The 26,597-nt window shown below is 40.4% G+C and overlaps 1 protein-coding gene across 1 annotated transcript in view; it reads right to left on the bottom strand.

Moving 5' to 3' along the window:
• Golm2 (golgi membrane protein 2) overlaps positions 1–26,366 on the bottom strand; it is a 42,146-nt gene extending 15,780 nt beyond the window's left edge. Inside the window, 9 exon segments of the mRNA XM_042687629.1 lie at positions 1,549–1,725; positions 6,268–6,366; positions 10,999–11,079; positions 13,051–13,195; positions 15,976–16,066; positions 17,220–17,269; positions 17,271–17,323; positions 18,908–18,962; positions 25,767–26,366. Of these exon segments, the coding sequence (XP_042543563.1) occupies positions 1,549–1,725; positions 6,268–6,366; positions 10,999–11,079; positions 13,051–13,195; positions 15,976–16,066; positions 17,220–17,269; positions 17,271–17,323; positions 18,908–18,962; positions 25,767–26,093 (1,078 nt within the window). The 5' untranslated portion in view covers positions 26,094–26,366.
• Between the last annotated feature and the right edge of the window lie 231 nt (positions 26,367–26,597).

Raw genomic sequence — 26,597 nt, 5'->3', positions numbered from 1 at the left:
AACCAGTGGGTGGGAACAGTGGCACTTGCCTATCATCCTAGAAGTACAAATAGGAAAGTCTTGGTCCATGTTGGTTCAGACAGAAAGCAAGACCTTATCTCAAAAATAATCAATGCGGGGGGACTTAGGGGGGAGGGAAAGAGGGAGAAAAGTGATAGAAGGGGTAACAAGTTAGACCAGAAATGTAATCACTACCTTACTTATGTAACTGTAACCCCTCTGTACATAAAATTTTTTAAAAAAATAACCCATGCAAAAAGGGCTGACAAGTAATACAACACCAGCTTAGCTAAGTGTGAAGTCCTGAGTTCAAACCCCAGTACTACAATAAATAATTTTTACTACATTTAAAATAGTACATTTTGCATATAAAAATACATATTGCAAATAAAACTTTTTCATATAATATTTTGATAAAGATACACAAATATCCTTTAAAATATCAAGGAAGGAGAATTAGTACACATATCTAAACTATTGTATATTCACATAACTGTAGAAATGTGAATAACTGTTCAAAATATCTTGAATAGATTCAGATACTAACTCTGTCCAGTTCTCAACCTATAAGCAACCTTTGTACAAGTTATTTGTACACAGAAGTCATCATAAAAACCAGAGACAAACTAATCTGTTTGGAGGTTGGGTGAAGCCATGCAAAGAAGAAAAGCAAAGCAGTTTATGGGAGGTAACCTAAGAGATATTCTCGTGACCCAAATTCTCTCTTTTTTTAAACCAGTCCTGGGGCTTGAACTCTAGGCCTGGGAGCTGTTCCTGAGCTCCTCTGGCTCAAGGTTAGCATTCTACCACTTGAGCCACAGCACAACTTCCAGCTTTTTCTGAGTAGTTTATTGGAGATAAGACTTTCCTCCCTGGACTGGCTTTGAATCACAATCCTCAGATCTCAGCATCCTAAGTAGCTAGGATTACAAGTATGAGCCACCGGCACCTGGCTCCTGACCCAAATTCTATTAATGGAATTTCTCTTAGACTTTCTGAGACTCTACCAACTAAAGAGCTAATGAAGATAAACAGGAATTGTCTATTTATCAAGGTCAATAGCTCTGAAATAACAGTACCAATCTGTTTAATCATTCTGCTTCTTTCTTTACAACTTAAGCAACTATAACTAGAAGGAAACAGCACCTGCCTCACAGGTGGCTGTCTTCTCCTGTGTGTGCTTCCTCTAGAGAAATTCCCCATTTTTCATTCCCTTTGAATCAAAGTTTTCATTCATTAGCCTAACATACTATATATTTCCTCATTTCTCCAAGGAAGTTTTAAGTTCATAAGAACTAAATGCATTTTTAAAATATCAACTCACCTTAAATTTACTAACACTGGGGAAGATAAGATTTTTACAATTTTCTTTTAAAATGTTTCTATTTAAAATGCGTTTTTCTTCTCAATTTTAACACAATACTTTCTCTTTCCATGCATATAACTTCATTACACATTCATTAGAGTGTTACAAGGTTGAGTGTTTACTTCGGCCTTGTAAACAAACATTTAATATGTTTAGCTTGATATTTATCAACTGATTCTTACTTTGCTTCAGTTTGTGGAAATCACTGACTCTGCCCTTAGTTGCCTGCTTTAGTACATCTGGTTGAATTCTGGGTCCACTCTCCATGTTTGAGCCTGGAAGTAAACGTTGAAGAGGATTGGAATTGGAAGGGCTCTGTTTTGAAGTACCAGGGTTTCCATTGTGGTTTACATGTGAATCTATGGCAAAAGAATATCAAATTAGAAGTCAAATTCCTTTATAGAAGAAACAGGCTTCACAAAAACTGCTTTAGAAAAACTAAGAATAAGAAATACTGTTGTCTGGGATTGGGTAGTCATGTAATTTTTCTTTTTAATGCTTTACTCCAATTTCTTTTATCAAATCTTATAGCAAGGTGGCTTAAGCCATAGGGAGGTTACTCATCATTGCCAGGTGAGTATCTTCATTACTGACTTATATCTATCCACCAAACAGATGCACAACAGAAATGCAAAGATCACTTCAATGATACCTGTTTTCTTTCCCTCCCTCCAAACTCCATACAACTGTGTTGTAAGACATTTCTAAAACCCAGTCTTTTGAAATTTTTAACATCTACGTTTTCATCTATGCATACAGTAATTCACAACTGTTAACTCTTCCTTTTTTTTCTTTTTGTCAGTTGTGGGGCTTGAACTCTGGGCCTGGGTGCTGTCCCTCAGCTCTTCAGCTCAAAGCTAGCACCCTACCACTTGAGCCACAGTGCCACTTCCATTTTTGTGAGTGGTTTATTGGAGATAAGAGTCTCATGGGAAGGAAAGTCCATCCCGGGCTGAGCCTGGATCTTCAGATGTCAGCCTCCTGAGTAGCTAGGATTATAGGCATGAGCTATCAGCGCCCAGCAAATCTTCAATTCTTTCTTAACAGTATCTCTGTGATAGAACCTTTTTTTCCCAAACTCCCCCACCCCTTTCCTCATCAAAGTCTTTATTTAAATCTTTTAAAGGTTTTTTTGTTTGTTTGTTTGGGTTTTTTTCTGGTGCTAGGAATCAAACCCTGAGCCACACAAGCTAGGAAAGCACTCTACAACTGAGCCATACACCCAGCCCACGATCTTTATTCCTATTAATCTTGGAATTAGAAACCTCTATGCTACTAAGTTCTACAGCTTTCCTTTTCATCATCTCCCTATATCAGCTTATTTAAATCATACCAACTCCTATTTTGGAACAATTGTGTAAAGTCAAATAGGTGTTCAATACAAAGCAAACATGCTCATAAGTGCAGAATGATTGTTTAATACATGGTAAGGCTTCTGTAATATACCTATGAACACACTTTGATAAAAGTAAATCTATACAGCCTAGCAGAGATGAAAGGCAACATAGTTGTTTGGGGTTTTTTTTGTTGGTGGTGGTGGTAGTCTGGGCCTGAGCACTATACCTGAGCTTTTATGCTCAAGTTTAGCACTCTACCACTTTTAGTGTCAGCACCACTTTTGGTTTTCTGTTGGTTAATTGGAGATTAAGAGTCTCAGAAGCTTTACTGCCCAAGCTGGCTCTGAATTGCAATCCTCAGATTTCAGCCTTCTGAGGAGCCAGGATTACAGGCATACATCACTGGCACTCAGCTAAGGCAATAGTTTTTGTTGGTTTTTGTTGTTGTTGAGAATTTGTTAGAATATTGTTATTACAGAGGTGATATAGCGTTACATTTACATCTGTTAGGTAATGAGTACATTTCCTTCCACACAGTGTCATCTGTTCCCTCATTCTCACCCATTCCTTCTCTTCCCTCTCCTCCCAGGAGTTGTACAGTTCATTTTCATCAATGTCCAGTACACTCCACTGCTGCACTTTTTCATACTTTTTCCTCAGATTCTTTGCCCTTCTTCCTCCCACCCGCCCCCCCCAGATACGCACATGAACACACTGTACATAAGGTAAAGAATACAGAATCATCAGAAAAACATTTTTAAAAGTCTTTTACTTCCCTATCTTTGGAGTTCATTTCAGTGTATATATTATTTTATATAAATATGAAGAGGCACTTAGGCATTTCACCTTTGTGATTCTCGCCTAAGACTATCTTCTTTTGGTCTCACTGTATGTGAATATCTAGAATCCTGTGTAATTTGTCACATCCCAGTGCATTTTAGATTTAACTTGCACATATCAAAGAGAACATGCACCATTTGTCTCTCTGATCTTGGCTCACTTAACATGATTTGTTCTAGTTCCATTAATTTTCTTGCGAATGACATATTATTCTTTCTAATGGCTGCATAAAATTCCATTGTATACAGGTACTACATTTTTTGGATTCAGTCATCTATTGTGGGGCATCTGGATTGTTTATCTCTGCTATTGTGAATATGAGGCAATAAACATGGATAAGCAGGTGTCCTTATCATATCCTGGTTCATGATGATTAGAGTAGATGCCTAGGAGTGGTATGGCTGGGTCATAGGGAAGGTCTACACTTAGTTTTTTTGAGGCACCGCCAGACTGCTTTCCAAAGTGGCTATACTAGAGTACATTCCTACCAGCAGTGCAGTAGGATTCCTTTTTCCCCATATCCCTGCCAGCATTTATTGTTGTTCAAATTCAAAATGTTGGTCAATCTAACTGGGGTGAGATGGAATCTGAGGTGTTTTGATTTTCATTTCTTTTATGGCCAGGGATGATGAGCATTTCCTCATGTGTTTCTTTGCCATTCTTACCTCTTCTTCTGAGAAATCTCTTCTTAGCTCCCATTTAGTAAATTGGTATAAAGTTAGTTTCTTGAGCTCCTGTATATATTGGATATTATTCCTTTGTCTGATGTATTGCTGGAAAAGATTTTTTTCCCAATTGGTTGGCTGTCTTTCTAGTTTAGTAACTATGTCCTTAGCTGTGCAGACACTTTTTATTTTAATGTAGTGCCACTTGTCCAGTCTTTCTCCTATCTGTTATGCCCCTGGGACTCTATTCAAGAAGTTCCTGCTTCTACCTATAAGTTCTAAAGCTTCTCCTGCTCTCTCTGGCAGTAGTTTCAGAATTTTGGGTATGATGTTGAGGATTTGATCCACTTTGATATTAGTGCATTGGTGACAAGCAGACGTCTACTTTTTAATTCTCTGCATATGGCTACCCAGTTTTCCCAACACCAATTGTTGAAAAGGCTATACAGTTTTCCACTGTATGTCTTCAGCTCCTTTGTCAAATATCATATGCCTGTAGGCAATATAGTTGTAGATAGTAAAATAAATACTTCTTGTACTACAAAGAAAAGGCTAATACCACTAAACAAAGGGCAGATTTAAAAAACATTAGTATAAATAATTGTACAAAGGGATTCATTGTGATATTTCCATACATATATGTAGTGTATTTTGATAAAATTCACTACTTGTTACATTTTCTTAGCCCTCGTTCTGCCTTCCCCAACTTTTAATCAGTATTAAGATCTTATTATGCTATTTTCCCAGGTGTATGGGTGTGTGTATATGTGGGTGTACTTCAATCATACTCAAATTCTATCATACTTTCCTCCTTCCCCTTCCCTTTCCCTATATGTTCTCCCACCAAAATAGTTCCCTTCTTCTTTTTCCTCTTCTTCCTCCTTTTCTCCTCCTCCTCCATGCATTCTCTTCTAATTCTAGTAATTGTTGTTTTTGATGTTCATGCAATCCCATTCTTCAATTTTTTTCCTGGACAACTGGAATTCTATTCAGAAAGTTGTTGCCTGTGCTTATATTGTTTTCCTGTAGCCCTTTCAAAATTTCAAGTCTTTTCTTTTTTTTTTTTTGGGTCCGGTCGTGGGGCCTGAACTCTGGGCCTTGGCACTGTCCCTCAGCTCTTCAGCTCAAGGCTAGCACTCTACCACTTGAGCCACAGCACCACTTCCGGCTTTTTTCTTTTTGCTTATGTGGTGCTGAGGAATTGAACCCAGGTCCTCATGCATGCAAGGCAAGCGCTCTACCACTGAGCCACCTTCCCAGCCCTCATAGTACAATTTTATTTTACTTTATTTTTGTCAGTTATGGGGCTTGAACTCAGGGCTTGGGCACTGTCCCTGAGCTTTTTTTTTTTTTTGGGGGGGGGGGGAGTTAACTGTATTTTTTTTTGTCTTTTCTTTTTTGGTACCGGGGATCAAACCCAGGACGTTGCACTTGCTAGACAAACGCTTTGCCACTGAGCTACATCCCAGTCCTGTCCCTGAGCTTTTTGATGAAGATTAGCACTCTAGCTTTTCAGCCACAACTCCACTTCCAGTTTTCTGGTGGTTAATTAGAGGTAAAAGTATCCTGGACTTTCCTGCCTGGGCTAGCTTTGAACTGCAATCCTTAAACTTCAGCCTCCTAAGCAGCTAGGCTTACAGGTGTACTTGGCTCCAGCTTGCAATTTCTTTTTTTTTTTTTTTTTTCTTTTTTTGCCAGTCCTGGGACTTGCACTCAGGGCCTGGGCATGGTCCCTGAGCTTCTGTTGCTCAAGGCTAGCACTCTATTACTCGATCCACTTCTGACTTTTTCTGTTTATGTGGTACTGAGGAATCAAACCCAGGGCTTCATACATGCTAGGCAAGCATTCTACCACTAAAGCCACATCCCCAGCCCAAGAGTGCAATTTAGATAATCATTTTTTCCTGGCTTTTATCAGTCACTTAAACAAATACAATATTAATTTGAAGAATGGATGCTAATTCACTATGCTACTAAATGACATGTTTTATTCCCTACATAAGAATACATAAGCAGTAACTTGGCTTGCAAATGGAATGCTAAGAATACGACTTCATACCTGGAGCCATATTTGGGGAAAGAGGTTGTCCAGTTGGAAGCTGAGAGATTGCTTGGTGGCTTCCATGTGGAGAAACTAAAACAGGGGGCTTCTTTAAAGCTATAAGAAGAAGATATATCTGCATTATTTCCATTGATAATACAATTTCTAAAACCCAAATATCATGAATCTTTTTATAATATACTAATTCTCTGATACTTGTTCTAATTTTAGAATCCTTATAGTTGGTGTATCAATTAACTTAGAGTGTGTGTGTGTGTGTGTGTGTGTGTATTGCTACTGGGGCTTCAATTCAGGATTTCTCACACTGGCTTTTTCATTCAAGGTTGGTGGTCTACACTTGAGCCACATCTCCATTTCTATAGCTGGTTAACTGAGGTAAGAACTTTTCTGTCCAGACTGGCTTCAAACCACGATCCTTAGATCTCAGCTTCCTGAGTACCTTGGATTAGAAACACTCACTTATAACTGCTAATTGGTACACTGTAGCATATAGATTTTAGTAATAAATAAATCTGGCCAGAATATAAACTCTATGACTATGAACTCTATCTTGTTGACTATGTACACTCAACAACTAGAACAGTGCCTGGCAGGTAGCAGGAACTCAATGAAGACCTTATAAATGAATAAATGAGTCTCTTCACACAGTGATTTTCAACAGTAAAACCTTTCATATAGATAGTATGATATAGGTTTGGCATGGTGACACATTTCTGTAATCTAGCTACTCAGGCAGTAAAAGAATCCAGTCTAAGGACACCCTAGGCAAAAACATGAAACTATCTGAAAAAAAAAAAAAAGTAAAAAGGACAGGGGCATGGCTCCAGTGATATAATACTTGGTCAAGCAACTTCAAGGCCCCAAATTCAATTACTAGTGCTGCTAAAAAAAAAGAGGGGGGAGGTAAATTTTTGTGATATAATAGTATAATATATTGTGATATATATGCATATATATAACATATATGTACATATAAATTGATATAATAGTATCATATGATAGTTTAAATGTTTGCCAGAACAAAATTCAATAAGGCACCCCTCCCCCCAAAAAAACCCAAACTTCTAAGCATATCATTCATATAACATGCAAAACTGAATGGCCTACAGAGAAGCAAGAAATATGATCCATATCAGGAAAAAATGGATTCTAGGGAAACCTATATTACTAGGCAAGGGTTTATAAACAACTGATGCTGAGCCAGGCACAGTGGCTCAAGACTGAAATCATACCTACAGAGATCACTGTTTTGAGACCAGCAATATTAAAAGAAGAAAAAATGTGAAACTCCATCTCAGCCATTGACTGGAAACAGGACTCATAACTATAACCCAGCTACAGGGGAAATACTATGGCTGGGCACAGTGGTACATGTCTCTTGTCCCCAGCAACATGGAGAAGCACAAGTACAAGGATCACAGCTCACACCAGGCTAGGCATAATTCAAGACCCTATTTTAAAAAATAATCAGTGCAAAATTGAAAACATGGCTCTAAAATACCTGCCTCACAAGCACAGAGACCTGAGTTCAATATTCTAGTATTGCCAAAAAAAACTAAAGAACAAAAAGACCTGGTGTGGTGTGTGTGTATATGCATGCACACGTGTGGTATGTGTGTACATGTTTTCAAGGATTTAAAGGAAAAGACAGGAACATCTAATGAAGAAATGGAAACTAAAACAGAACCAACTGAAAATTCCAGAACTGAGTATGTTGAAGCATTACACTGATAGGCCTTACCAACCAAATAAACATTGCAAACAGTGCTGACAGACATTAACAAATTGAAGGAGAAAATATTAAAGAAAACCACATAAGCAGGGATAGGAGGATCTCAGTTCAAAGTCAGTCTGGGTAAAGGTTAGCAAGATTTATCTCAAAAACAAGCCAGGCATGGTAGAAGGAACAGTAATCCCAGCTACTCAGGAGACCAGGGTAGGACTTCTAACAAAGGCCAGCCTAAAATAAAGCTTGGCACCCTGCTGGAAAAACAAAGTAAACCTGGCTATGGACTGGAACTCTGAAACTCTGAGCCAAAATAAGTCTTTTCTCGTTATAAAAATTACCTAAAGTGTTTTGCTGTAGTTATAGATGACTAACATATCCTTTAATGGTTTTCGTCAAAGTAAATCATTAGGGGCAAATCTGTGTGTGGGTGTATGCATATGCTGGTAATGGAGGTTGAACTTGGGGCTTTGCACTTAGAAGGCAGGAACTCTTAACGTTTGAACCATTCTCCTATCTCTTTCTGCTTTAATTTTTTTTTTTTTTTTTTTTTTTTTTTACAGTTCTAGGACTTCAAACTCAGGGCCTGGGTACTGTCCCTGAGCTTTTTCACTCAAGTCCAGCACTTTACCACTCTGAGCCACAGCACCACTTCTGGTTGTTTGGTGTTCAAATTGGAGATAAGACTCTCACAGACTTTCCTGCCAGGGCTGGGTTTGAACCCCAGTCCTTTGATCTCAGCATCCTGAGTAGCTAGGATTACAGGTGTGAGCAACTTGTACCCAGGTTCAGTTATTTAATAGGTTCTGGTGGACTGTGACCCTCCTATTTATGCTTTTATGTAGCTGAGATGATAGACACATACCACAATGCCAAGCTATTAGATGAGATGGGATGTTGCTCAACTTTGTGTATGGGCTAGCCTCAAATTTCAACCATCCCAATCTCAACTTCTCAAGTAATATGGATTATGGTTATAAGCCACACAACACTTATCCTTAAAGGCAATTTTTAATATGAGACTCACTAAACCATAAAACCAGAAGAGTTTCCAAGGATGAATTAAGATTTTCACCAGGTAGTGGTGGCTCACACCTATAATCCTAGCTACTCAGGAAGTTGAGATCTGAGCATCATGGTTTCAAAGCCAGCCTAGGCAGGGAAGTCCATGAGACTCTTATCTTCTTATCTCCAATTAACCCCCAGAAAACCAGAAGTGAGACAAGGCTCAAAGTGGTAGAATGCTAGCCTTGAGCAAAAAGCTCAGAGACAGTGCTCAAGCCCTGAGTTCAAGCCCCATGACCAACCAAAGAAAAAAATACACATTAAAAAATATAACCTAACTGAAAAAAATGACAAAAAAGGCTTACTGACATTGCACAGAAGGCAATCAAGTTGCCAATAAACAAGAAGAACTAACACCAAGGGAAGTTTTAGTTAAAATGATATGTTCATAATGATAAATATCTAAATAGCAGGACCTTTTCACAAAACAAAAACAAAACCCACAGCTTATTGGGCTCCAGTTCTCATTCATCTCCAATTCATTTGGTCTCAGATAGGATCTAATCTGCATCTCTGACAAGATCATAAGTAATGCTGGTACCGTGGTCTAGAAAGAATATCTTAAAATCCCACAAGAATACAGACAAGAGAGAATTGGAGAAGATAACCAAACTATACAAATAAAATGACTAATACTTCAGATCTAAATTTTAGACACCAATTTCAGACATATCCAAGGATATGTCTGAAGGAATAAAAACAACCAAGAGGCAAAAACATGCTGCTAGTTCTGATTTTTTTTTTTTTTTTTGGTCGGTGGTGGGGCTTGAACTCTGGGCCTGGGCGCTGTCCCTCAGCTCTTCAGCTCAAGGCGAGCGCTCTACCACTTGAGCTCTACCACTTGAGCTACAGCGCCACTTCCGGTTTTCTGGTGGTTTATTGGAGATAGGAGTCTCACGGTCTCTCCTGCCCGGGCTAGCTTTGAACCGTGATCCTCAGATCTCAGCCTCCTGAGCAACTAGGATTATAGGCGTGAGCCACCAGCGCCCCCCGGCTGATTTTTTTTTTTTTATCCTGATAAAATTGGCTGGGAAAGTTATCTACAGCAGCTAAGAAACATAGATATGACCTCACCCCCACCACCCTCCCCTCCTTCACCCCCCCCCCCCCGCAAAAAAAAAAAAAAGACACAAAAGAAATGAATGGGACTAGGATAATATCAAGTGAAACTATGACTTTAAGTAACATGAATAAGAATCCAACACATTGGCTGGGTGCCAGTGGCTCACGCCTGTAATCCTAGCTACTCAGGAGGCTGAGATCTGAGGATCATGGTTCAAAGCCAGCCTGGGCAGGTAAATCTGTGAAATTCTTATCTCTAATAAACCACCAGAAAACTGGAAGTGGTGCTGTGGCTCAAGTGGTAGAGCATTTAAGTTGAGCTGAAGAGCTGAGGGACAACGCCCAGGCCCAGAGTTTAAGCCCCATGACTGACAAAAAGAAAAAAGAAAATCCAACACATTAATGAAGAAAGATATAATGGAATAAAATTGACTGTAAAAGAAAACTGAAAAAACTGTTCAAAGTGTGCGGCAATTCACTACAGACAAGCCAAGTCTTAAAACTTAAATAACTCCCATACGAAATAACTATGCCACAATAAAGCACACCAACAGCACAATTTTAGAATGGTGGGTATGAAAAAAAAATCCAATTAGTGAGTAACTAATGAGAAATTTCAATCATCCAGGTATCTGTGGCTTTTTACATTTTACCCAAAAAAAGAATGGACCAGGGGATGGTAGAACATGGAAAGCTTGGGGAGAAGGATATCAAGTTCAAGCCTGGACTACGCAGCAAAGTCAAGGTGACCAATGGGTAAACAGGCCCTAGTTCAAATTTTTTAAAAGGAGGAAAAAGATAAAACAGAACAAGAGAAAATGGTGCCACATGAAAAATAATCACTGCAGTTAAATTCTCTAATAACTTTTACTTACCAGCAGGCGGTTCATCGACTTTTGCTACATCATTCTCTTCTATTCCAGGCATCCCTGCATCACCAATTCGTTTGATTTGTTCTGCTCAAGTAACAAAAAGATGTAATTCTGTATATTATTCTTACAGAAACTGAAAATGAACCAGGCATGCCTGTAATCCTAAACTACTCAGGAGGCTGAAGATCATGGTTTGACGCCACCCCAGGCAGAAAAGTCTGTGAGACTTTTTATCTCCACTTAACTAGCAAAAAGCCAGGAAGAAAGCTTTGGCTCAAGTGGCAGAGCACTGCCTTAAAGAAAATAGCTAAGTAGGAGCACCTAGGCCTTGAATTCAAGCTCCAGTGGTTCACATCTATAATCCTAGCTACTCAGGAGGCTAAGATCTGAGGATCACAGTTCAAAGCCAGCCCAGGCAGGAAAGTCCATGAGACTCTTTTTTTTTTTTTTTTTTTTTTTGGGGGGGGGGGGTCCAGTCATGGGGCCTGAACTCTGGGCCTGGGCACTGTCCCTCAGCTCTTCAGCTCAAGGCTAGCGCTCTACCACTTGAGTCACAGCGCCACTTCCAGCTTTTTTCTTTTTTGCTTATGTGGTGCTGAGGAATCGAACCCAGGGCCTCAAGCATGCAAGGCAAGCGCTCTACCACTGAGCCACCTTCCCAGCCCCTCCATGAGACTCTTATCTCCAATAAACCACTAGAAAACCGGAAGTGGTGCTGTAGCTCAAGCGGCAGAGCCCTCACCTTGAGCTGAAGAACGCAGGGATAATGCCCAAGCCCAGAGTTCAAGCCCCATGACAGACAAAAAAAATGAAAGTTGTTGAATCAAAGTTAATTGGTTTCTAGAGCAATATATTATATAGACTAAAAATTTTACATCTTGAGGGGGCGGGGAGAGAATGGGAAGGGATGGGAAGGGTAAACAAAGGAGGAGGCTACAATGCTTGATAAGAAATGTACTCATTATCTTGCCCATATGTAATTGTAACCCCTCTGTACAGTATTTTCAAAATTAAAAAAAAATTTTACATCTTGTTGTAAATATAACTATAACTAAGAAATAACTTAGTTTTTTCTTTTCTGCCAAAGGATCGAATTTTTCTTTTCTTTTTTTTTTGTCAGTCCTGGGGCCTGAACTCTGGGCCTACGGGCTGTCCCTGAGCTCTTCAACTCAAGGCTAGCTCTCTACCACTTGAGCCACTGTGCCACTTCCAGCTTTTTCTGTTTATGTGGTGCTGAGGAATCAAACCCAGGGCCTCAGGCATGCAAGGCAAGCACTCTACCACTGAGCCACCTTCCCAGCCCCAAAGGATCCAAATTTTAAACAAATCAATTAATTTTTTCTTTGCCTGCCTTCTGCCTTCCTTCCTTCTTTCCTTCCTTCCTTTTCTTTCTTCTTTTTCTTTTCTTCTTTTTCTTTTCTTGTTTTTCAGACTTGTAAGTTTTTATTTTTTTTAAGTTTTATACATTACAGGAACAAACACACAAGCAAAGAACAAAATCATGCTCAGACATAAGTTGAGCATGTCCTAGATCCTGCCATTTTAGGAAACTGAGATCATATGGTATGTGTTATGCTTTACCACATCAACTAATTTCCACACCAACTAACTATCTTTATGATTGAAAATGCTCACTTCAAAATGAACAAATGAAAATGAAAAATGAAAGGGCTGGTGATGTGGATCAGTAGTAGAGTAACTTGCCGTGCATGTGCATGTACAAAGCCTTGGGTTCCCTAGCACCCAAGAATTGACAAAAAAGGAGGGGATGTTGGGTACCAGTGGAAGTAATCCTAGCTAATCAGGAAGCTGAGACCTGGAATATCATGGTTCAAAACCAGCCCAAGAAGAAAAGTCTGCAAGACTTGATGTCAAATTAACCAGCAAAATGCCAGGTATGGCTGAAGTGGTAGAGTGCCAGCTGAGCAAAACAGTGAGCAAAACAGGTAGCACTCACTTGAAGCTTTGAGTGCAAATCCTAGTACTAGTACAATGAAAGTGGGGGAGAGGTCAATATCCTATTAACATGAAACAAAATAGTAACAGTAATAATACCTTTGCCATGTGGAATATGATTGCTTGAGGGCTCTTCATTCTTATCTGCAGCATTCTCAACTTCTTTTGGAATATTGTTAGGTACGACATGATCATTTATATCCAAATCTTTTCTATCATTTGCTTGAACTTTTTGGGCCTCTTGCTGTTAGATAAAAGAGTTATCAACAGTAAATATTTTCAGTTCAAAATTTTTAAACATTGATACAGTTATTAATGTTCCAAAACAATTAAACTTCTAACATGGGTCCAAATTTTGAACTTTATTTTTTTGGTTGTAAGGCCTGAACTCTGGGCCTGGGCACTGTTTCTCAGTTCTTCATCTCAAAGCTAGCGCTATACCACTTGAGCCACAGCACCACTCTGGCTTTTTCTACTTATGTGGTGCTGAGGAATCAAACCCAGGGCCTCATGAACGTAAGACAAACACTCTACCACTGAGCCACCTTCCCAGCCCTCCAAATTTTGAACTCTTAAAGAGATATGGGACATACTATTATTTTCTGTTCAATTTTTTGGTGGTTGGGTTTTTTTAGGCCCAAGATGAGCATTTCAACTCTGTTACTGATGCTTTCACTCATTGGTTAGTGCTCTACCAACTGAACCACACCCCCAACCCCTTTCTTTTCAGTTTTAATAGCTGATATAAAGGAACTAAACATATTAAAAGTCTCTAATTATGGTAAATGCCTAAAATGTTAAGCAGAAGGACATCTCTGGCACATTAAGGAGGTGATTCTGGAAGATTTAGCCTGCTGAACGGTGTGGGTTGTTATGGTTACACACACTGTCCTGGGTTTTATGGGAAGAGTGATTCTCTGTAGACATACACTAGCATAAATCAGGATGGCAGAACAGGAAGAGATTGGCACATGGGTGGCTTTTCAAGTGTGACAGATGGCTACTTTCAGGCTGGTCCACAAGAAGAAGGCAACAAGTGCAAAAAACATACAAACTCCTTCCCTAGAGTACTGGCCATCCAAGCATTGCAATAAAGGCAGGAAAACATCCAAGTCAATGCTCCCTACAACCTGTTCCTGACTACAATGTCTTCTTAGAAACTACTGTAAGTGGGCTAGGAAGGTGGCTCAGTGGTAGAGTGCTTGCCTTGCATGCTTGAGGCCCTGGGTTTGATTCCTCAGCACCCATAAGCAATAAAAAAGAGCCGGAAGTGGCGCTGTAGCTCAAGTGGTAGAGCGCTAGCCTTGAGCTGAAAGAGCTGAGGGACAGTGCCCAGGCCCAGAGTTCAGGCCTCACAACCAGACCCACCCCCCCCCCCCAAAAAAAAAAGAAAAAAGAAATTACTGTAAGTCTTTGGTACATGCTTAGGCCCAAATCAATTGTATTGGTGGACTATTTACTAGTTGCTTCACAAGGAAATTTAGAAAGATAAGAGAATGATGGAAACATGTTTTAGATGCCATACATGTAGGCTCCTCTAGAGACTTCATGCATAAATAAATGCTTTGTATATGCTAAAGCATTATGCAATGTAATTATTAGTAATGCTATAAAAGTAATAATAAAAATCTACATGAAATAAGCAGGATGCCAGGGGCTCACATCTGTAATCCTAGATAAGCAGGAGGCTAAGATCTGTGGAGGTTGGTTCGATACCAGCCCAGATAGAACTGTCTGAGATCTTCATTAACAAAGAGTAAGTATGGCTCAAGTAGCAGAGCACTAGCCTTGAACAAAAAATCCAGGGAAAGCCAGGTGCTGAAAGCTCACGCATGTAACTCTAGCTACTCAGGAAGCTGAGATTTGAAGAATGTTGTTCAAATCCAGCCGTGCGGGAAAAGTCCAACAGACTCTTATCTCCAATTAAGCACTAAAAAAGCAGGAAATAGAACTATGGCTCAATTTATAAGAGTACTTGCCTTGAGAAAAAAAGCTCAGGGACAGCACCAAGGCCCTAAATTCAAGCCCCAGTACCAGCAACAAAATCAAAATTTGAAAATTTTTTAAAATAATTCTTTATGGCTGGGCACTGGTGGCTCATGCCTATAATCCTAGCTAACTACTCAGAAGGCTGAGATATGAGAATCATGGTTCAAAGCCAGCCCAAGCAGGAAAAGTCCATGAGACTCTTATCTCCAATAAACCACTCAGAAAACCAGAAGTGGTACTGTGGCTCAAGTGGTACAGCACTAGCCTTGAGCTGAAGAGCTGAGGGACAGCGCCCAGGCCCAGAGTTCAAGACCCAGAACTGACACAAAAAAAAGAAAAAAATCTTTATAACAAACATACAACTTAAATTTCTAAATTACATGATAACAAAAACCTATTTCAGCTTGAGTATTTTTTTTTGGTTTATTGGAGATAGGAGTCTCACAGTCTCTCCTGCTCGGGCTGGCTTTGAACCATGATCCTCAGATCTCAGCCTCTTGAGTAGCTAGGATTACAGGCGTGAGCCACCAGCGCCTGGCTGAGTATTTTTTTATATATTTATTATAAAAATGTTGTACAGGGCTGGGAAGGTGGCTCAGTGGTAGAGCGCTTGCCTTGCATGCCTGAGGCCCTGGGTTCAATTCCTCAGCACCACATAAGCAGAAAAAGCTGGAAGTGGCGCTATGGCTCAAGTGGTAGAGCGCTAGCCTTGAGCTGAAGAGCTGAGGGACAGCGCCCAGGCCCAGAGTTCAGGCCCCCACAACCGGCCAAAAAAAAAAAAAAAATGTTGTACAGAGGGGTTACAGTTATATGAGTAGGGTAATGAGTACATTTTGTAGTGAGCACTGTTAACCTCTTTTGTTTTCCCCTACCATCATTTCCCTCCCCACTTCCCCAACTCCCCCCACACACATTGTAGAGCTCGTTTTCAACATGGTGTCCCGTACATCTCATCATCACAATGGGTCAGCCTGCATCCCCATTTAAGCGTCCCCCAATATCCCTTCCCAGCTTAAGTATATTTTTAAAGTTTACCTTCTGTTCCTGCAAAAATTGGTCGGCTAATTTTTTTATATTTTCTTCATGCTGTGCTCTTAATTCCTTGATCTGCTGTCCACACTGAAAACTAAGTTACATAGTCATTCTTTTAGATTATATTATGCTGGAGTGACTTCTCAATGCTGTCTACACTTGCATTGAAAGCCAAATAATTTAGCTAAAACTTTTAAACATTTCAACCTTTAACGGGGGGGGGGGGGGGGGGGGGGGGGGGGGGCGCGGGGGCAAGGCATAAAGTAGAAATTGGAAAGACAAAAACAATTCTTACTCTATTACTTTATAAATTGTGTCTATAAGAGAAAAGCAAGCAAGCTGGTAAAATATTCCTTCTCAGAAAGTCTATATTTGAGAATATACACTAGCAAAATAAGATAGGAAATCTCTTTTTGCATAAAAAATTTTAAAGCTGTGATAGCCTTAGCAGTGAGAAAAGATAAACTACAGTCATCTAATTCTAATTATGGAACTGGTAGAGACAAAGCAAACATTAATATATTAATATGCTGGAATATTATATATGTTAAAAATCTTTACTACTATAGGTGTACAACAAAGTACTGAATACAGTTAGGATAATATACACAAATGTAAGTGCATACCAATAACCTTTGGCAATAACTCCCAAAAGTATAAACTGTTTTAGAACATGGCAAATCTTTCTAATGTTTGGTGTAAAAATTTAAAAGATGCCTTTTTTCCAAAAATGGATATAAATTTAAATTTTATAAATTTTCACGAAGTTATATTTTAGAAAGGTTTTCAAGTTTTAGAAAAGTTCCCAAGATGCTCTCAACATCTTCCCTGAGTGGGCAAGTAAAGCAGGGAGGCTCAAGGGCAGAGCCGAGGCGGCCAGTACGCGCAGGGCCTCAGTTAACGGAGGACATCCCCCAGGGCTCACTTTACCTACTGCAGGCCCCGCACACAGAATCACAGAACCTCCTGTCAATCTTTGTCATATCTAATTTGGTAAGACTAAAAACCTGGAAGATGTTTGTTTCATGATGACTCTAACAACACAAACTTAGCATGCCTTGTATGCCTTGTATGGTTAACGTATCAAAATATTCACAAGAGCCACTGATGACAAAATAATATGAATTTATAAGATCTAAGAAAAGAAGAAGAGAAAAATAGAAGCCAGACAGGAAGAAGTGAGTTAACCTAAAAGCTGGATCTTATTATTTTAGATTCACAAATCTTAGTTAGATGGAACACCTTACCTTTCATATTCTAGCCTCTTTACAAGGTAAGTATTGTTCTTCCTGTAGTCCCTGAAGCTGGTCTTCTTGTCGAAGAAACTCCTGCCGCAGCTCAGCAAGTTGCTCTGTCCACACAGATAAGAAGTAAAAGGCATCAAGTTTACTATTGGGAACCTATGGCTGTTCTTTTAATTACACACTTCTCAATTTCTTTATACATGCCCTTAGGGAATTAAATTACATCATTAATAACACATTTAATTATTTTTTACAATCCACCCATGGCCAATAAGACTTACTATAAAACAATATAACCTCAATTGTTTTATGTCAACCTAAAATACTTTTTAAATTGCACATCTTTTTATAATATGTAGGTAAACATTAAGCAGTCCAAAAAAAATCCCACACTTCTCCCTCTTTCTCTCTCTAAGTCTATTTTATAGAAGTAGAAAATATTAAACTTTTTTTGGGGGTAGGGGGATTTGAACTCTGGGCCTGGGTGCTGTCCTTCAGCTCTTCAGCTCAAGGCTAGCACTCTACTACTTGAGCCACAGTGCCACTTCTAGCTTTTTCTGTTTATGTGGTGCTGAGGAATTGAACCCAGGGCTTCATGCATGCTAGGCAAGCATTCTACCACTGAGCCACCTTCCCAGCCCAATATTAAACTTTTAAAATAAATTCATTATGAGTACAGAATGCAGGGTGTTTTAGCCCATACTTCTCTATTAAACTTTAAAGAAATTCACTGTGAATACAGAATGCAAGGTGTCTTTTGTTGTTGCTGTTATCTTTAGCCCAGCCTGGCCTCAAAGTCAAAATTCTCGTCTCAGCCTCTGGAGAGTTGGGCTTACAGGCACGTGTCACTCCTTTTCTGTTAGTTTCGTTTTGTTTTGGTGCGGGTAGTAGGCTTGAATTCAGGGCCTAACACTCTTGCTTAGCATCTTCACTCAAGGATATTGCTTCACCACTTGAGCCACACCTCTACTTCCAGCTTTTTGCTAGCTAAATGGAAATAAGAGTCTCATGGATTTGTTTGCTGGCTTCAAATTGTGATCCTCAGGTATCAGCCTCCTGAGTAGCTAGGATTACAGGTGTGAGACACCAGCTCACAGGAAAGGTTTCAAAAATATCCAGTTCCGTTTATGCAAAGGGTGTTAGAGAGGAGAGTTCCTCAAGGAGGAAACTCCAAAAGGCCACAGGATGGCGTGCTTTCCTTTTTTTCTATAAAAGCTTTAGTTACCTCCCAATGCTTCATTTGTATTTACTTGTCTTAAAATTTAGTAGATTACATTTATTTATGATATATTTGCCTAGCTTCCATGTTTCTTTCTGTCCCTAGAGTATCCACAGTATCCTTAAACCTGAGTGGATTATTTGAACAGACTCTATACAGAAGGACCCTTTTGTGATTTTTCTAAAAATGTGTTAACCTCAGAAGCTACAGTTCAATGTTCGTTGAAGATTCCTTAAGAACATTTAATTGCAAGAATATTCTCCATGAGCAAAATTAAAGATACAGACCTCAAATTTAAAGTTGCATTTATTACGTATTAATAAATATTACATGTCTTAAGACAAATCTGGATAAACTGCCAGAGGAGCTTTGCTATGACTTTATGTCATTTAGCTGTCTTATTGTTCCTTAGTTCCTGAAGGTTTTATACATGTAGTACCCTCTACCTTTACTCTATAGGTAAATTTCTTACCCTTTAAATGATGAATGTCTGCCATCTGATAAGATATGTTGTTCTGTAGTTTAAGCTGAAAAAGAAGTTTTCATTTTACTAAAGAATATAGTTTACAATGCTTGATCAGAAATGTACTCATTATCTTGCCCATGTAATTGTAACCCCTCTGTACAGTATTTTCACAATAATATATATATATATATATATGAATATAGTTTATATAGAGAGTTCTATATATATTTTGTTCATACTCACTTTGAGCTTGATCATAAATGAAAAAAATCTCTATACCCCCCAACATTTTTTTTTGTCAGTCATGGGGCTTGAACTTGGGGCCTGGGCACCATCCCTGAGCTCTTTTGCTCAAGCCTGGCCACTTTGAGCCACACAGTACCACTTGTGGTTTCCTAGTGGTTAATTGGAGATAAGAGTCACATGAACTTTCCTGCCCAAACCAGCTTTGACTCCTAAGTAGCTAGAATTTTAGGCATGAGCCCCCATCACCTGACCCCTTCAACTTTTAAAAAAAGAATTGTTGATTAATGCTTATTTTAAATTTGCATGAGAATACTCCTTGTACATGGTATATAGTGAGTCAACTTCCCAATATTCTTAAGTTTGAATTGAACATCTATTCATATTTTTCCCAAATCTTATCAGAAAGATCACTCATTAACTCTATATTCAGCAATGAATTATTTGAAATATCTAAAGACAAATCAACAGCAATCGATGTTTATCAAACTGCCACCTCTGTGTGCAGTATCATATCCGGAACTCAGGACCATGGTCACTATCCTTTAGGAGTCAGTAACAACGTAAAAGCATACCAAAAGCTTGGTGCTGGTGGCTCACATCTGTAATCCTTGCTACTCAGAAGGATCTGTGGATTGTTGGCTCAAAAGCCAGTGTAGGCAGGAAAGGTGACTGATTAAAACGCATTGTACTCATAACCCGACTTCTGAAATGAAAACTCTTTTGTACAACTATTTAGAAAAGAATACCCATATAATTTAAAAAACTAAAAAAAAGAATAAACAGAAGTTATTCTTGCTCATGTAATCATAGTTTAGAAGGTACTTCCTATTACTTCAGAAGTCAGATATCACATGGTATGCTATAAGAATTGCTTCCTGACACTTAAGAACAGACTGGACTGCCAAGTATCCCAGGCTCCCACAGTACCCCTAGTTCCTCCACTACTCTAAGGGCATCAGCAGAACATACACTTTATAGAGGGGAGCAGCTGTGTCAATTGAGGAAACAATATGAGATGACTAAGTACCCCACTAACAGGACTGGAGTGGCCTTGGCTGAAAGGCTAAAGCTGAAGCTTTAGCTTTAGCTCTGGTTGGGATAAATCAGCATCTCCAGCAACAACTACAACAATTACCTGGGGAACCCACACTGCGCCCATCTGCCTCAAAGCCTGTGACTCTGTCCCTGTCCCTATCTGGGTAGAGTCCATGATCCTAGGTCCCCAGGTTTCTGCCACTTTTCTCTATTGTGGGTACCTTCCCCAGCAGTAGATCCCTTCTCTAGCCTTAGTCAGGCTTAGGAAAAGCTTGGATGCAGTGCGTGAGGGCATGCAGGATGCCCCAGACTCAATCTCTGGCCTCAGAGCCCTTATACCCCAGACTTCTCGCTAGACACTGCCAATTCTGACTTCACAGACCTTGGTCTTTGCCATGACATCGGAGTACCAAGATGGAGGTGGAACTGCAAATAAGAACCAATCAGGCATAGGATGTTTCTAAATCTCTAGTTTTGTTTTTTGTTTTGTTTTCCTTGGGGGGGGGGGGGGGGGGGGGGGGGGGGGGGAGGGGCGCGGGGGACAGGGAGGTTCCTATGTCTTGCAGCATCCTGAAGATCCTACAAAACAGATAGCCTTGAGCCAGGCACCAGTGGCTCATGCCTGTAATCCTAGCTACTCAGGAGGCTGATATCTGAGGATCGCGGTTCAAAGCCAGACCAGGCAGAAAAGTCCAGGAGACTCTTATCTCCAATAAACCACCAGAAAAGCAGAAGTCCGTGAGACTCTTATCTCCAATAAACCACAAGAAAACCAGAAGTGGCACTATGGCTCAAGTGGTAGACCACTAGCCTTAAGCTGAAGAGCTGAGGGACAGCTCCTAGGCCCAGAGTTCAGACCCCAGGACTGGCAAAAAAAAAAAAAAAAAAAGACAGCCTTATCAGACACCAGTGAATCTTCATGCTGGGTACTTTCTGCCTCATGAATGCACTATCTCCCCAACCTTCTGCATGTGGGCATGCAGTGTGTTCACTTTGAAGACACTATACATGCTCACTGCACTGACCCCATCTCCTCCTTTGAGTAACACTGGGAATTCCTGTGTGTTTCTCTATATCAATGGAATTGCTGTGGGTTTCCTTCAGTTGACACTGCTTGCAACCTCTCTAACCTGGTTCTATCCCACATTCTGGCTGGTCAGTGTCTTCTTCCACACTCAGGTTAGAGAGGCTTTATAACGTTTACTTATCTGCCAACTTGTGCTCTAGCTGTGTTTTTAATATTCATTTTCCTGATGATTGGCATGTTGGACATTCTCACTTAGGCATTAGGAATCTCTCTCTCTCTCTCTCTCTCTCTCTTTTTACTGGTCCTGGGGCTTAAACTCAGGGCCTGGACACTGTCACTGAGCTTCTTCTGCTCAAGGCTAGTTCTCTCTACTTGGGCCACAACGCCACTTCCAGAAGTTTATTGGAGATAGGAGTCGATGGATTTTCCTGCCCAGGCTGGCTTGTAACCATAATCCTCAGCTTTCAGCCTCCTGAGTACCTAGGATTAAAGGAGTGAGCCACCAGTGCCCGGCCAGTTTATCCTTTTACTCTTATCAAATAATTTTTTTTTTTTTTTTGCTTATGTGGTGCTGAGGAATCGAACCCAGGGCCTCAGGAATGCAAGGCAAGCGCTCTACCACTGAGCCACCTTCCCAGCCCCAAATAATTTTTTTTTTTAGGAAAAAGTTTCTCTCTACAGTGTGGAAGGGAACTTCTGTAAATAACTAAACCCTAGCCATCATTTTTCTATTATCATAAAATAGCATTTAGTAGATAATAAACTGCACATCAGATAGAAATAATCATTGTTTGTTGAGATTACAATCCACAGCTAAGATCAATGAGAATTCACCAAAAAAAGTCAAGCTGAAACATTTAGACAAATAAAAAGAAGAGCATACAGAAAACACACTCCTTAAGTATCCAAAGCAATTATTGGTTATAGCATCATCTATGTAAATGAATACTTATTTTACATCTCCCTTCTCTACAACTAGCCATAATTTTTCAAGAAGCATCTTGTTTTATGATGTCTATGGAACCTCTTGAGAATCTTCAGTTTCTTATCATGGATATAAAAGAGAAAAAATGTAAACAAGAAAAGAAGATAAATGAATAGTAGGGACGTTTTTAAGACCATTTTAATACATAGTTCAACAGGTACTCAATATGTATTTCTTCAGCAGAATTAATACATTTTAGGAGAATAATACAAGCCCAAACTTTGTCAAGAATAATTATATCAATGAACCAAAGAAAGGGATATTAGTAAATGTCAAGGTTTTTTGTTTTTATTTTTGTCAGTCATGGGGCTTGAACTCTGGGCCTGGGCGCTGTCCCTCAGCTCTTCAACTCAAGGCGAGCCCTCTACCACTTGAGCCACAGCACCACTTCCAGCTTTGCTTTTTCTGCTTATGTGGTGCTGAGGAATCAAACCCAGGGCCTCATGCATGCAAGGCAAGCACTCTACCACTGAGCCACCTTCCCAGCCCCTCGGGTTTTGGGGTTTTTTTTTCTTTTTGTTTTTTTCTGTCAGTTGTGGGGCCTGAACTCTGGGCCTGGGCACTGTCCCTCAGCTCTTCAGCTCAAGGCTAGTATTCTATTGCTTGAGCCACAGCACCATGCTTGAGCCACAGCACCACTTCCAGCTTTTTTTTTCTTTCTGCTTATGTGGTGCTGAGTAAGCAAACCCAGGGCCTCATGCATGCAGGAAAGCACTCTACCACTGAGCCACCTTCCCAGCCCCTATGTCAAGTTTTGTAGCAGATTGTTATTTACATATTTTATTTCATCAATATTCTTTATTTTGGGTGAAGAAACAGATTGAATAGGTTAAAAAAAAAAAGCAAAATTGTAAACCCAGGTTTGTTTGACTCAAAAAGACCTTGTTCTTTCCACTAAACTATATTGTTATATAGTATAATAATATTATAGAAGACAAATGATCAAACAACAAATCAAAAAGGGTTTTTTTTTTTTTTTGGGGTGGGGGGGGGACAGTACTGGGACTTGAACTTAGGGCCTCCAGCTTTTGCTTAGCTTTTTTGCTCATGGATGGCACTTCACCACTTAAGCCATATCTCCAGTTTAATTCTGTTTTCTCTTCTTACAAGGACACCAGTCATAGTAGACTAGGCTTGGACTTCAAAGCAACTAGATTAAATCTAAATAGGCCTATTTCCAAAGCTAACGTTCACATATACCAGGGACTAATATTTCCAAATAATTTGAGATATGGGGTGATGCATGAATCAATTATGACATATTAACACTAATTGCTAACAGAAACCCACTAGAATTTAAAAGATAAGCCTTCTTCAAAGAACTTAAAATTTGTGCTACACACTGGCTGCTCACACATTAATCCTACCTTCTCAGGAGGCTGAGATCTGAGGATTGTGATTCAAAGCCACCTTGAGACTCCAATTACCCACCCGGAAAAGAGAAGTGGAGCTCTGGCTCAAAGTGGTAGAGCACTAGCCTTGAGCACAAAGTTCGGGGACAGCGTCCAGACTCTGAGTTCAAGCTCCATAACTGACCAAAAAAGAAAGTTCCTTAAGTTAAAATTTTGTTGAAATTTTGTTGTAAGGTAAACAGAGTAAAAAATGGTGGTTTAACAAGGGTACAGGTTGACCCATTGTAACAACGAGATGTACAGGACACTATATTGAAAAATGAACTTTATAACTTCAGGGGAGAGGGAGGTGCTAGAGACGGGGGAGGGAAGAGATAATAGGGGAAAAACAAAGGAGGGGTAACAATGCTCGATAGGAAATATATTCATTACCTTACTCATGTAACTGTAACCCCTCTGTACAGTATCTTTACAATAGAAAAAAAAAATTTAAAGGAAAAAAAAAAAAGAAAACAAATGGTGGTGCATGCCTAAAATCCCAGCACTCAGGCTGAGAGGGGGAGGAGAGGAAGCAACCAATGAAACATGAAAACCTACTGAAAAAGATTGGTAATAATAATACAATGGATAGAAGAAATGGATTCTAGAAATGTACTCTTTACCAGATATATGTAAATATAACCTTTCTGTATGTCAGCTTTATAATACTAATAAATTTTTTAATGAGAAAAAAAAGAAATGAATTCTAGAGTATGTAGTAGAAAGGATATATCTTTGAGATTACTGAGAAGAATGTTATAGTGATGTTTAACCATTGTAAGTCTGAAGATCTAATTTGATTTTGTTTTTGATGGGGGTCTCACTTTGTAGCCCAGAAGTCAATGAGTCTTGGCTTCCCAAGTGCTGGTATTATAGGCACGAATCACTATGCACAACCTTAATACTCCAAATTTTCATGATATTTGCCTACTATCTTCAGAGTTGTGTCTTCAGAGTTCTGATGGTAGTATAGTTTGCTGATCCCTTGCCCTCTATGAAATGATAAGGACAGCTATAAGGAAGCACTTACCTAAGACCCCCAATCTTCATAAAATACAAAGCAGCGTATAGGATGAGAATGATCAGCAAGTTGGAGAAATCTCATGGAGATTTTAATTCATAATGATTTACTATAAGTGATTTTGAAATGGGAGGTAAAAAACTTAGAATTATAATAGGAACTTACACACACACAAAAGCAAAGGTTACTAATGAGCTCAAAAAGGAAGGCATCTATTATCTCACCCCAACATTTTCACAACTCTTGCTATACCAGCAGAAGTTGCGTCAAGTCACAAACTAAGAACATAACTAACCATACAATGGTGAGCACAAATACTTGTTTAATAGCAGGTATGATCACTGTTTTAAACTTCTTAAATTTAGAACTTTGTAATTTCTACCTACATATAACACCAAACCTATCAGGTATTCAAACATACACAATTTCATTTTATTTTCTTTCTGAAATGATGAGAACACAGATATAAGATTCTGTTCTTCAGAACTTATTTTTAGATTCCACCATTTGGGCTAATTTCATTAACAATTCAAATTCTGTAGAGAATGAAGGATTAACTATGTCCAAATCACAAGTGTGACTTATGTATCTATGCTGGTTCCATATAACACTGATCATACACACACAAAAAGGCAATAATACCTGATGCTTATCGACCTATAAAAAAAATTAAGAAGTGATAACTGCTTCAAAAATATGTTGACCACCAAAAGGAGTTAGAAGAGACCTCACTTTTTAAATACATACTGCTCAGTATGCACAGAATCGTGATGATACCTCAATAGCCACACGAAACCTCGCACTCTCCAGATCTGCAGCCACATAGGCCAAAATGATTACCACTGCCAGCTCAGCAGCTGAGCTGAGAAGAAAAGGCGGCATGCACACATTAGGCCACTCCTGAAAACCAGAACTTAACAACCAGTCCCCAGCAGGGGACTAGACAGAAATACGGTGGTACACGGATAAACCAGAAATTTTAGACACTGCGATTTGTTAGGGGGTTTTTTAATGGGCGATAACCAAGGCTGCGATCCTGGAGAGGCTCAGACTTGCACTGCTTAGGCTAACATCCCCACCCCCCTACCCCCAGAGGTGAAAAACAAAACAACAAACACAAAACCAACTAGGGGGGTGCAGGGAAACGGGCTCGGCCTTACCTTGTCATCCTCGCATCTCTTCCCCAGGCCCTCCCTGGCCTGCAGCTGGCTACTGAGACGGCCGTAGTCGGCGTCCTTCTGGTCGATCTGCTTCTTATGCGTGTCCACCAAGAGCAGGAGGTCGGAATTGCGCTTCTCCAGACGCCCGCGGGCCACCTCGGTGCGCTGGACCTGGCCTTGCAGCTCGGCCACCTCCTCCTGAAGCAGGACGTGGCGTGAGGAGATGCTCCAGTAGTTAAAGGCGAGGACGACCACCACCACCAGCAACACCACCAGCACGAAGGAGGGCAGGCGGCCAGCCCGCCGGTTGGCTCCGAAACCCACCATGGAGGGGGGGTACCTCGGCCGCCCGCCGACAACCGGCAAGCAGAGAAGCCCAGGCCTAGACTGACGAGGGTGCCCCGGGGACGCGGCCCCCGGGCCGGCCGGAGCGGGAGGCGGGCTTAGCCGCTCGCCAGGCCGAGCAGGAGAAGGGGGCGGGGCCGCAAGCCGCAGGTCCCTCCCCGCCCCCCCACCCCCCCCCTCAAATCCGGCCCAAGTGCGTCCCGGAGGCTCTTCCACCAGACCCTCGCCACCCGCCGAGGGAAACCGAGAAAGGCAGAGAGGAAAAAGAGAGAGAGGAAGAGAGAGAGAGAGAAGAGGAGGGAGAGAGAAATCCACCCGCCGCGCCCGCCCCCTCCGGCCCAACACCTCAGGGTTGGGGAGGGCGGGGAAAGGAGCCGGAAGGGGGCGGGTTTTGCCTGGCCCCGCCCACCAAGCTAGGGTCGCCTAGGGGGCCATTCGTCCGTCCGTTTCTTCCGACAGCCCCCCCCCCTTCTCGCGAGACCCTGG

This window comes from Dipodomys spectabilis, unplaced genomic scaffold (genome assembly GCF_019054845.1).
Source record: "Dipodomys spectabilis isolate Male_0828 unplaced genomic scaffold, ASM1905484v1 ptg000108l, whole genome shotgun sequence".
Taxonomy (NCBI): domain Eukaryota; kingdom Metazoa; phylum Chordata; class Mammalia; order Rodentia; family Heteromyidae; genus Dipodomys; species Dipodomys spectabilis.
Note: the sequence above shows the minus strand (reverse complement) of the source record. Positions and strands in the feature narration are given on the sequence as shown.